The sequence below is a fragment of the Mus caroli genome, chromosome 4 (genome assembly GCF_900094665.2).
Source record: "Mus caroli chromosome 4, CAROLI_EIJ_v1.1, whole genome shotgun sequence".
NCBI classification, from domain to species: domain Eukaryota; kingdom Metazoa; phylum Chordata; class Mammalia; order Rodentia; family Muridae; genus Mus; species Mus caroli.
The window spans coordinates 144,538,316-144,549,933 of record NC_034573.1 but is presented as its reverse complement, the minus strand read 5'-3'; the positions used below and the strand labels follow the sequence as shown (position 1 = coordinate 144,549,933).

The following is an 11,618-nucleotide window of genomic DNA, read 5'->3' as shown; positions in this document are numbered from 1 at the left end:
GGGGGTGGTGGTGGCTGGCAGCCTTCAGGACTAGAGTAAAAGAGGCCAGGACTGGGCTAGAGTAGAGGAAGATCAGGGTCCCTCCTTAGCAGAGCTCTTTATTAGCATCCCCCCCACCAGTTCTCCAAATCTCAAGGGACACCTGGGGTGCTACACCTAAAGGTGACCTTGAGCCTTCTCTGCTGTGTTACTTAAGCCAGGTTAAGCCCACGGGCTAGAGGCCACTGGGACAGAATCTCCTGTGTTGCTGGGCTCTGTCACTACCCGGTGTGGGTGAGCAGGCCCTCCAAGACCTACCAGCTGCAGTGCTGCCTTAGTCTGCCTTGGAAGTCCCTCACCACGAACCCCAGAGCCTAGTACTATAAACTGAGTGGATCTGTGACTCGGCCCAGGTAGAGACTGAGAAAGGGGGATGAGCCAGGCCTTCCCACAACAGGGCCTCCATCTGTGCAGTCAGCTGGGTGCAGGGCTAGGCACCCAAAGCGGTGGGCTCCTCAGATGCGTCTTAATTTTCGCAGGGAAGTGACTCCTTAGGCAGTCAGCGCTGCTGCCGCTGCCGCCAGTTCTGAGGCTTTTCTCTGGGGTAGTTTACGGGCCCAGCAGCACTCTCCATTAGGTGAGGGAATCTATAGGGAGGACTCTCTGGGGGATTGCTGTTTTAACCGGATTTCGGTGTGCAGATTTCAGTACTAGGAAACCGGTGACAACAAAGAAGGGGTGAGACAACTGCGAGAAGCCCCACCTGGGAGGCAGAAAGACCCAAAAGGCGCCCACCCCTGCGAGGGCTCAGGTGACACCGTGACAGCTCTGAATATTGTTGCCTTAGAGGGACCTTGGATTTCGGAGAGGGCGCCCAGGGCAGTGACCCAGCCCGGCAGCGCCTCCGTTTGTTTCCAATTCAAACTCAAATCGTAGCCGTACTCGCAGGAGGAATCCACACTTGTCCCATTAGGCCTCTTAGTTGGGGCCACCCTGCTCTTGCCCAGCCAGGCCCCTCGTCGGCCTGAGCTCCGAATGTGAAGGCTTCAGGGAGAGAGCGCCGGCTAGTTTCCTGCTCGCACTCCTCCACCTGTGCCTCGGGTTCTCCAACCCGAGCGGCACCTGGGCCGGGAGGAGCCGGAGGGGAGTGTCCCGAAAGGACCCCAGCTCCTGAAAGGGGCTAGCTCCGGCGCTTCCGCACCCGGTACTCACCTGGGGGCCGCGGCTGCAGCCCAACGGGGCGCGGAGACCGGAGCGCAGCGCACGGGCCCACCCCGGAGGTGCAGAGGTGCAGGACGCCCCGAGACGCCCAGGGCAAGATGCCGGCCTTGGCACGGCTGCCCCCCGACGCGGGGCGCGCTAGCCTCAGCCGCCGCGCCCGACTGAGGACCGACGGCTCCAGCGCCACTCGGCGTCCCGGGCGGTGGCAGAGCTTGGAGCTGGCGGCGCCTCGGCTGTTTGTTTTTGAGCCGCGGAGCCCGAAGCTGCAGCCACCGGGTGGGGGCGGGGGGAGGGGCGGGGGCTGGAGGCCCGCGGGGGGCGGCGGGCGGCGGGGGCTTCGGAGGAGCCGGGTTAGGGCGCGTTGGCCCTGACACCCCCTCCGCGAGCGCGGGGTGCGGGCGGGGACCAAGGGGAGTTCGGGAGGAGAGCGCTCTGGGGCGACGGCGAACGAAAGCTTTTTAATTAGTAATAAAATGCAATAAAACGCAGCAAAAGCAGCCCGGACCCGCGTCCGAACTATCAGCGCGTTTGCGGGGAGATCCGAGGAAGTCGCGCAGAAACTCGCTGCGGGCCAATCTTCTCTAAGGCCCGGCTTGGGCAGGAGCCACAGCGCTGCGCAGCGCAGGGCCAGGGCGGGGGGACGGTCACCTCGCCTCCAGGGCTACCTGGGTCCTTTTAAAGTGTCCAGGGTGCGGGCCCCGGGCGGGAGCGACGAGCAAGGAATGTTTTCTTAAAGGGCCAGTTCCGAGCTGCGCTGAAAAGGGGGGGGAGGGGGGAGAGAGAGAAGTGAGGTGAAGACCGAGAAGGCCTCGGAGAGCCCCCCAATCCCGCGCCGAGGCGGCGGCGGCGGCGGCGCGACGAAGAGGATGATGAACACATTGCAAAGTTTTTTTGGCCCCGGCGAGGGGTGTCAGATTGAGTGCTCTGTGCGCATGTGCGAAGGTGTCCAAACTGACAATGCTAGGGAGATGAAGATAGTGTGTAGCTGCTTCTGGGCTCAAGGAGGAGGAGAGAGATTCCGCGAGCCGACACCATGCGATCCAAGGCTAGGGCGAGGAAGCTAGCCAAAAGTAAGTCTCCCGCGCTCGACCGCGCGGCGTCGCCGGGCCCGGGCCGCGGGGCCGGGGTACCCTGGCCAGGGGTGCGCGTCGGGGCGCGGTCGGCGCGCCCGCGGCTCCGGCCCCCGGTCGACCGCGCGGTCCGGGGGCTGCTCCGCCTCCCGCGCTCCGGGGCGGCCGGGCTCGGCGCGGAGGCTTGGGGCGCCCGGGCCGCGCGCTCCCCGAAGGCGCCGGCCCCCTCCCCGCAGAACCCCCTCCCCCCCACAGTGTCAGGCGCTCGGGCCCGGGAACCCGAGGCGCGCGGTGGGGGCCGGGGAGGGGGGCGGAGGGGGAGGGCCGGGGGTGGAGGAGCGAGAAAAGCGAAAGTTAGCGAAAAGTTGACGAAAGGGGAGAGTAACTTTTCCTCTCGCTCGCTCTCTCCCTCTCTCTCTCCGAGTGGCTCTCAGTCCTGGTCAAATCATATTCCGGGCTTTTGAAATAGTGGGCGCTAGAGCACCGCCTTTGGCGTCCGCCAGCCGGGCTCAGAGGAGGGAGACCCTGAGCCGGGGAGGGGGCGGAGGAGGGGGCGCGGGCCGGCGCCCACCCGGCTCCCCGGGAGCAAGGGCAGGACGGCCGCAGCCGCCGGGGAAGCAACATGGAGACTTTTTCCTGCGCTCGAAACTGTGCTCTTGAAGTTTATTCCCAAGTGGTGCCCCGCGTGGTGGCTGGCGCTCCTCTGTGATCCTCGCGATTCGCTCGGGCCGCCCGGTGCCGGCGCCTCCGGCACCTCCGGCAGCGGGGTCCTCACTGGCCGCTTTGCTACCCGCCGCCCTGCCTCGCTTGGCCTCGCTCCGACCCTCTCGCACACGCTGTCCCCGGCACCCGCGAGCCCCAGAGGGACCAATGCCCCGGCGAGGCTACCCGGGCCCGGGGCTTACTTTCTCTTTCGCTCCGCCTCGAGCCGTGCCTGGGGCTGTGCGCTCAGCCAGCAGCGGGCTGGTCCCCACCGCAGCCGGCCGGCTCCTGCCGTCCGCACTATGGCCACCGTGTCTCGCAGCCGCCCAGCTTGCCCTCCCGTCCCAGTGCCGGCGCCATCCGCAGGAGTCGGGCCCGGGGCTTCGTCCCTTGCAGCCAGCAGGTGGGGACCCGCCGCAGGGCGGCCGGGGGAAGCGCGGCTCGAACAGCTCGGGCCACGGTCCGGCTCCAGCGAAGCGTTGAGCGCTGTGCGGAGAGGATCCGAGTCGCTCGCCCCCGCCGCCCCCTCCTCTACCACGGGCCAGCTCCAGGTCCCTGCCTGATCACCAGGCCGTTCGGTCTGCGCCTCCGGGGCAGGATCCTGCCTGGCCCTGCCTCGGGGCTTCCAGAGCCGAACTCTTAAAGAGCGTGAGTCCAGCGAGCGGGTGTGGGATCCGCGATAGTTTTCCGAAAAAGACAGGCACTTTGAGCTCCGGACCCTACGGAACTTGGCCCCACGGCGGCCCGGCTGTCTTAGGCCGCGCGCCCACTCTGCAGGGAAAAGCAACTTCCAGCCTCCGCCAACCTTCCCTGAGCTCCGCCGTTGGAGTTCGTGGCCCCTCGGTTAAGAGCCCCTTTCCTGCCGAGCTCCCTGGCCAGCTGCCCTTGACCTCGGCCTTCTGGGCCACCCATGACCTCTGACCCCTCTTGGTGCGAACAGTGCCAGTAGGTTCCCAGCGGATGCGAAGGGGTTGTGTGCGTGTTGGGTGACTCTCCGCGATGCACGGAACGGGTGTGCAGTGTACTGTTAGAGTCCGGTGTGCACCGTGAGCCTTTGGGAGTCTCGACCCCCTGGCTGCAGGTTGGATGGTCAGGTTCTCGCCGAGGAAAGACCCAAAGCTTGAAGGAGAGAGAAGTAAAGTGACTGCGCTCTTTTTGTTGCCGCCGCCTTCGCTGCAAGCGAGAGACTGGCTCAGCGCACCCAGCGCGGCCCCGGAAACTTCCCAGCGGCTCACACCCGCTCGGCGCCCTACTGGGCCTCCTGCTCTCCCTCCACCAGGTGGGGAAGGTCACTTGGCTCCGGCCCTATGTAGGGCCAGAACAGGCGTCCAGCAACGATCTTGAGGCCTTCTCTTGGAGGCCAAGAACCAACCGAAGGACACAACCGGTGGGAGCCCACAGTTCAGGGCATTCTTGGAAACAACCCACAGGAGCTTGCCCGACAGACCCAAAGTCTCCACTTGAGTGTCAACCTGGAGACCCGGTTTCAGGCTGTGTGACTGTTACTGCTACTACCAAAACCCCTTCAAGAAGATGGGCGAGGCGGCTCAGGATGGAAGACGGCCCAGGGCTTACCGAAGACTTTCTTATTTCATTAGGCGGCATTTTAAGCGGCTGTGGAAGGCTCCTGGGAACCTGACTCAATTACCTAAAGCAAGAGTGATCAGCAGACACTCAGCAGCCAGCCCAGAAACCTCCTAGACTGGCTGACAGGGTCAGGGGATAGAAGAAGGAGCAAGGTCATGGTGGTTCAGGGTTTTGTTCTGTCCTCATACTACTCGGGCCCCTGAGCTGTGACTGAGATGTCCTGAGGACAGAAGGACAGATGGGTCAATGGATGTAATGGCAGGACACAGGGCTTGAGTGTGGGGTTGTCCCAGGGTGTGCATTTTGAAGTATAATTTCGTTTGTATTTCCTGGTGCTCTTACTCCAGACCTCTGTCTGCATGGCTTGTTCAAGCTGGACCTTTCAGTTGGCCCTTTTGGTAGAATTAGGGGCCCAGAGTAGATCCTTCTGTTGAGCTTCCTAAGGACAGAAATCTCTGAAGCACCCCCAGTGAGGACTGTGATTCAGTTGGTGGGAAGCTTAGCTAAGCCTGAGCCTGGGCAAAGTGAAGATGGTTCAGATCAGGGGTCCCCTTACTCAACCTGGGCCAGTGCTGGCCAGTAAGGACCTGAGGCTGTCTTGACCCCACATTTAAAAACGAAAAATTTAACAATAGCGTATTGTTCCAACACTGGTATGAGCCAGGTGGGCAGTTGGAGGCTTGGTTGGTGCTGCTGCTCTTCCTACCATCAGGAACTACACAGCACAGCTAGGATCCCCACTAGAGCCACCCTAGAGACCTGATTTCTATTCAGGTGACAGACCCGGTGGTCCCAAATACCACACATCCCACCCTCCTAGGTGTGGGACATTGAGTGTTGCCAACAATTGCTAAAGCAGTGTGAAGGATCGGAGGCCCTGCTTAAGGCCTGCGTCTTTTTCTTTTCCGTTGAGACATGCAGGGGTGCAGGTGGGGGGTGGCTAGGCTGGCTGGCTCTTGTCCTCTTTCTGTCCTCCCCAGGGAAGTGAGAGCTCAGGGCAGGGGACAATCTTTTTCTCTGGGACAGGATGAGGGCTGCAAAGGCAGCAAGAACCTGTAGGCGGGAATTGATTGTCTTGCCCGCTTTAGGCGAATGGTGGAGCCCACTTGGTGGAGGGGTGGAATGCAGGGCTGTCGGCCAGTGCCCTGAGGCTCTGCACTGTGAATGGTGTTAGAGGGACCAGAGGCCTGGCCATGTGTGTGTGTGTGTGTGTGTGTGTGTGTGTGTGTGTGTGTGTGTCTTGCCAAAGCCAGTTTGTAGACAGGTGTTGGATAGGTCTGTGGGTTGGGGGAAGGCAGCTATGCCCCAGGGTCTCAAACCCATCCACTGACTTGGTGCCTGCTTCTCTAGCAGTCTGGAGGCCTGGGAAGAACAGGTGCAGGTTAGACCTCCTAGCCCCTCCTAGTCCTGCAGTTTCTACACTCCCAGACCCCTACCTGGGCAGTGCTAGGGGCAGAGAACCAAGAGGCTAGGTTAAGGGTGGCATGAGCTCCCTCCCCAGAGGGCGGCACTGCCTCAGCTGTGACTGCTCACAGGGTTTCTGTGGGGTGTGATTAGTCCTCTGTTTTATTCAATTAGGAGGCAATTAGGGGTCCTTGAGGGGAGGGGGCCTGGTACTGGTAATTAAGGTTATGTATAATTAAGAGTTTCAACAAAATTATCCAGGATTTTAAAAAAAAATCTTTTCAGTAATTTCGCTTAAAAATTTCAAATAGCATTAAATACAACTTAACAGGGTTTGAATCAAAACCCAGTTTCAAGCCTTAGGATCGGAAGCTCTCTCCTGAGAAGGTATGGGGGACACTGATAGCACCTTCCTAGTTCAGGAAAGAACTTCATAAGATGGAGGGAATCTCTCTCTCCCTTCCCCCCCCCCTCTCACCCCACTCTGTCTGTCTCTGTGTCAGTGTTTCTGTGTGTGTGTGTCTGTGTCTCTCTCTGTCTTTCTCTGTCTCTGTCTGTGTCTGTCTGTTTTTCTCTGTTTCTCTCTGTGTTTCTCTGTGTGTGTGTGTTTCTCTGTGTGTGTGTGTTTCTCTGCTCTCTCTCTGTCTCTCTCTCTCTGTCTCTCTCTCTGTCTCTCTCTCTCTGTCTCTGTCTCTCTCTGTCTCTGTCTCTGTCTCTGTCTCTCTCTGTCTCTCTGTCTCTCTCTCTCTCTCTCTCTCTCTGCTTTGCTGAAGGTAGCCTGGGCAGACACCTGCCTAGGTGACCCCCAGCTTCTCCCAGCTCCTTTCCCAAAGTCAGAGACAACAATGGGGCCGCAATAGTTAGTACATGTCCACACTGTATCAGCTTGTGACTCTGACCCGGTGACCCGGACGCTACTGCAATGAAGGTGCCTTTCTACTTGGGGGCCACCTTCTAGCTTCCTGGGTGTTCCTGCCCTAATTTCCAGACCCCTCCACCTGTTCCAGAAATCCCCAGTGCAAGGTACTGTCCCTTTACTTGTCCCCAACTTGGGATTTCCAGAGTACACACAGTTGTGCCTACCCATCCTGGGAAGGGAAAGTGATCCCAGAAACCAAGGAGGAGGGTAACCTGCATTGTGAGTTGCTCTGTCCCTATTCTGTATGGCAGCAGCCTTGGAAGAGACCCTCAAAGTGCCTTTGGGTGTTCTTTTGCCCTCCTGGGTAGGTGTGAACTAGCTGCTGGTCGGCATCTGGAAGCATCCGGCAGCATCCCCTCCACTGGCCCAGGGAAGGGAAGGAAGGAGTGTGGAACCTTAGACCCCCTCCTCCAGCGGTTAGGTTAGAGAGCCTAGACAGCTGCAGTAACTCATACTGTTGCAATCCAGTTCAAGACCTTCAGGGTTTCTTGGTCTGGTACTGCAGACTATAGTTAATTCTGTAGTGTTTTAGTTAATTAATTAATCAATTAATTAATTTAATGTGTCAGAGTTAAAGTATTTCAAGACCAATGCTTACTTACCGTGGTCTATTCGTAAAGGGCAGGTAGATGCCACGCATTATAACCTGTGAATTAAGCCGTCTGGCTTATCCCCCACTTGTCTGCAGATTGGAATTCTATTTGCTCAGGGCTGGACTCTTCCCCCTCCAGGAAATGATAACACAGCTTCTCCTCCTCTGGCTGTGGGTACCCTCTCCAAGGGCAGATTCTAGGTAGCCAGTATTGACCAGGAATGGGCCTTGTCTACCCCCTCCCCTCTTCTGCTAAGCACAAGTACAAAAACCTCACACAGAGAAGTGGGGCTGCCTACTTACCCTATCCCCAAACTATCAGGGAAAAATCCACCTGTCTTTCTCAGGAAACTAGAGAGATGCAGTGCCAATACTGCTTCTGCTCCCCAGTAGACCCAAGCTGCAGGTCTATGCAGCGTCTCTGATATTGGCCATTGTTCCTCATGGCCAGAGCCACTGTGACCATCCTGTGCCCAGAGTGCCCTCTACCCAAGTGGTCCTGAAGCAAGGGATGGGTGGTCTCTCCCTGTTCTGACCACTCCCTGTTCTCAGATCCTGTACTCTCTAGAGGTGCCTCTCACGAGAAAGAGGAACAATGAATGCCATGAGCAAGCTGAAGATAGGAGTGCTGGCCACTTGAGATACATATTTGTTTAATAGTTAACATTTTGTGTAAAAAAAAAAAAACGGGGGGGGGGAGGGAAGGCAGATTCTGGTGAAGTGAAGGCTTTGCTTATTTTATATCCACTATAACTATTTCTGTCCGTGAAAATTGGCTTAATTATATCAATGGAATGTTTCTTTTTAAATTCTGTATGCAATTAGTCCATCTTGCCGGCTGCAATTTATTTTAATAAAAAAATAAACCAGTGGTGTGTTCAGTTCCTCGTCCCCTGGGGACAAATGCGATTGGTGTGTTTAATTTCATTAAGTACAATGTGGCCTACTGGAAAAAATGTCTGAAATCAGCTTTATGCAGCTTAAACACTGGCATTTGAAACAAATCATTATTGCATTAGCTGTCATACTGGTAATTCTAGAATCTAAGGAAAAAAATATATTATGGCTGTTTTTATAACCCTTTGCAAATGCACTGTTAAAATAATTTATAATCATTTTAAAACATGGCCGGTCCCAGTGAATATTTCATCTCTAAATACGGGTCTGTGCTTTCCCCGTGCACGTTCACACATCTAGGCTCCTGCAGCTTCCACCCCCAAGTGCTCATCCCTCAAAAACTAAGGCAGTGGAGTCTGTGTTTAAAGGAACCTGATGAAAACTGGGGTCTTTTTCATTGTGGCCGGAGACCCAGATCTTAGAGCACAGAGTGCTGAACAAAGTTATCTGAAAGCCAGTACGGCCGGCCAGAGGGCACTCCGTGGGGGCGGTTAGCTCATCCAGCCTTCTGGCTCAGGTGGAAAGGAAAATTGGTGCACATCTGTGAGGGCCTTTATAGGTATGGGAGCAGAACTGTCTGCATCCTGTTTCTGAGTGCAGCAAGCAGGGCTTGCTCTGCTCACACTGGGTTCCTGTTTGGGAAAGCAAGCAAGGCACAATTCTTGATCACTGGCTTTCTCAGAGCAGTATGAGGATGTAGCCAAATAAACTTGGTGAGGGAGTGATGCCGTTCAGTGGAAAACATACGTGCATCAGAAAACGGGTCTTACCTCTGGGTCAGTGCTCCGTGTGTGTGTGTGTGTGTGTGTGTGTGTGTACGCATGCGCGCACTTGCGTATGTGCACTTCCATATATGTGTGCTGGATCCTGGATCTACATTGCCTGTATGAAAAGTCTGAGTTTGCAGTTGCTGGGAGGAGTTATGGATGGCCCTGGTTCCCTGTTCTGCATCAGAGCAGAATCAGAGGGTCTAGGAGGGAGTAAGCGGGTAGTGGATGAGTGTGGGGGGCTCGTGAGGTTCTTGCTTCTTTTAGCTTCTGAGTTGTGTGTCCAGGTTGTCTGAGGTGGTGGGTGGAAGCCAGCGCAGCAGTGGCTCAAAGGACGTGACTCTGTGTGACAGAGACTGGCTTCATGGAGTAGTTTCATCCTAGGGCATAGGCAGGAGAGCTGTGAGTCCTGGAGTGGTGGGTGTCCCTTTCTTTTCCCAGGCAGTGCTGTGAGACACTGTCAGGAGAAAAAAAGTATCAAGTGATGGAGTAGGACATCAGGGAGCAGGGCTGCTGGGGTGTGCTGGGGTGTGCTGAGGTGTGCTGGGGTGTGAGGCTTTCCAGGCCTTGGGGATTCCATAGGTAATTTTACAGGGACTGTCTCCTCTATGTTACATTCCTTTTCCTCAGCCTCCTGAAGCATCGAGATGGAGCCAGACAGACTGTTTTCCTCCCTCTGTCGAGGGATATATTCTATATGAATGTCAGTATTGGTGGATTGGGTAGAGCATATGGGGGGAGACACAGCTATCTCTATGTCCCCTGGTAGGGCAGGCAGAGTGTCTGGTCTGTGTCTGTTGCTGGTTTACCCAGACCCCTGGTTCTGGGAACAACCCCTACTGAAGTGACCTCCATGTGCCTACAATTCTGCAATTTGCTTTCCAGTCGGTACATGGTGGAGCTGAGAAAGGAGTGGCTTTGTCTACTTCTCTGCTCTAGAAAGAGTAACAAAGCTGAATGCTCAGTGCTAGTATCGAAGCCTGGCCCAAGAAGCCCTGGAGGCTACCCGTGAGGTTTCATGTGGACCTCGTCTGGCTTCCCATGTTCCCACTGCACAGGCTTGGGGGAGCACGCTGGGGATTTGCTTCCCTGCTCTCCTGTGCTGTGTGCACTGTCTGTCTTTCTGGGATCCAGAGCCCCATTGCAGCTAGGACTTGCCATGTAAGAGGTGAGAATGCCTTAGAGGAAAAAAAAAGTCAGTTTTAACTTGTGTGTAGCGTTGCAGCATCTTATGTGTATGACTCTGCCCCAAACACTTCAACTCCTTGCGTCACCCAGGAAGGACTACCTTGAAGGATCCTGTATTGTTTGGCCACTGCTTCTGTAAAGGAGTGGGGGCCTGTGGGCATCAGGATATCACTCAGATCTGACAGGGAATCAGAAATATAAATATATATTTACACACATACACATGCATGCACACATATGTGCTAGCTTCCCTGTTTGGAAATGGCTTTGCTATTCTTCAGCTTCCTACCCTGGAAGACTTTGAGGTCAGGCAGAGAATATAGACCACCATCATCTTAGGACAGCTGTGAGTGAGAATAAAATCCGATCGTGAGGTCGTGCATGCTGTGGGCCTCTTTCTATTCCAGGACCATCCTGTTCTGATTCCTCCCAGTTAGCCACCTCCTGAAATGCAACACAAGATTATTTTCTATTTCTTTGGTTTTCCAACTCAGAGGCACAGGTGCCTGGACCTGTCATGGACCCTGTGTGTGCAGAGGGGCTCACTGTGTTCAAAGCTATCTCCCTTTATCCCCCTGCCTCCTCCCATTGCCTTTCCTTCTCAGCCAAACAAGCTTTCCAACATTACATCTGTCTTTGGGGCTGAAACAGCTGTTGGCATCTGCCAGCTCTTTCCTTATCAGAGGCCTCCCGGGTTCTGCAGGGGTGGCAGCCTCTGGTTTGCTTTGGCGGTTCCATCTCTCTAAGCTCCTGTTCACCTTTCTTAGAAGTCCAGTGCAAAGTCTGTGTGTCTCCTTTGAGCTGGGCTCTGGACTTGGCTCACCTGGGGTTCGAGGACCTTCCACACAGAGTGCTGTCCAGGAGTTCACTCAGAGAAAGACATTGCCCTTTATTCTGGGTACCCTGTGCCAGGTACTGCCTTGGGGTTTATGCTTCTATGTTCAGTCTCCTCAGACAGAGAGAAAGCCTGAGCCAGACTAACAACAGCCTTCTAACCTAACCTTGTCTGTCTTGTGGACCTTGACCTGTGCTAGTGGAAAATGCCTGGGCCCCGCCCGTACTTCACACTGGGAAAGCCGAAAAAAGAGAGAGAGGGAAGGAAGGAGGTTTGTTGGAGAACCTGGCTGGTTTTGTTGTAATGTGCTTCTCTAGCCCCTGGGCAGCAGGGCCTCAGCATCTCAGCAGAGAGCAGACTGGGTCAGCGCATGAAGAATTGGTCGTGAAAGTGACTGGGACTCTTTTCCTGCGATGCCGTTTAATCCTGTGTCTATATTCACAAGCTGACAGTCGAT

The 11,618-nt window shown here is 55.9% G+C and overlaps 1 protein-coding gene and 1 long non-coding RNA gene across 9 annotated transcripts in view; one reads left to right on the top strand and one right to left on the bottom strand.

The window, feature by feature from the left end:
• The window catches only part of LOC115030901, a 23,548-nt gene extending 22,127 nt beyond the window's left edge, over positions 1-1,421 (bottom strand). For both annotated transcript variants that reach the window (XR_003836503.1, XR_003836504.1), the window contains exon 1: positions 1,192-1,421. This is a non-coding gene — a long non-coding RNA (uncharacterized LOC115030901). The remainder of the gene's footprint in view (positions 1-1,191) is intronic.
• A 663-nt stretch (positions 1,422-2,084) lies between these two features.
• Prdm16 (PR/SET domain 16) overlaps positions 2,085-11,618 on the top strand; it is a 319,454-nt gene continuing 309,920 nt past the window's right edge. For all 7 annotated transcript variants that reach the window (XM_029476240.1, XM_029476238.1, XM_029476237.1 and 4 more), the window contains exon 1: positions 2,085-2,270. In XM_029476240.1, coding sequence (XP_029332100.1) covers positions 2,234-2,270 — 37 coding nt within the window. In that variant the 5' untranslated portion in view covers positions 2,085-2,233. The remainder of the gene's footprint in view (positions 2,271-11,618) is intronic.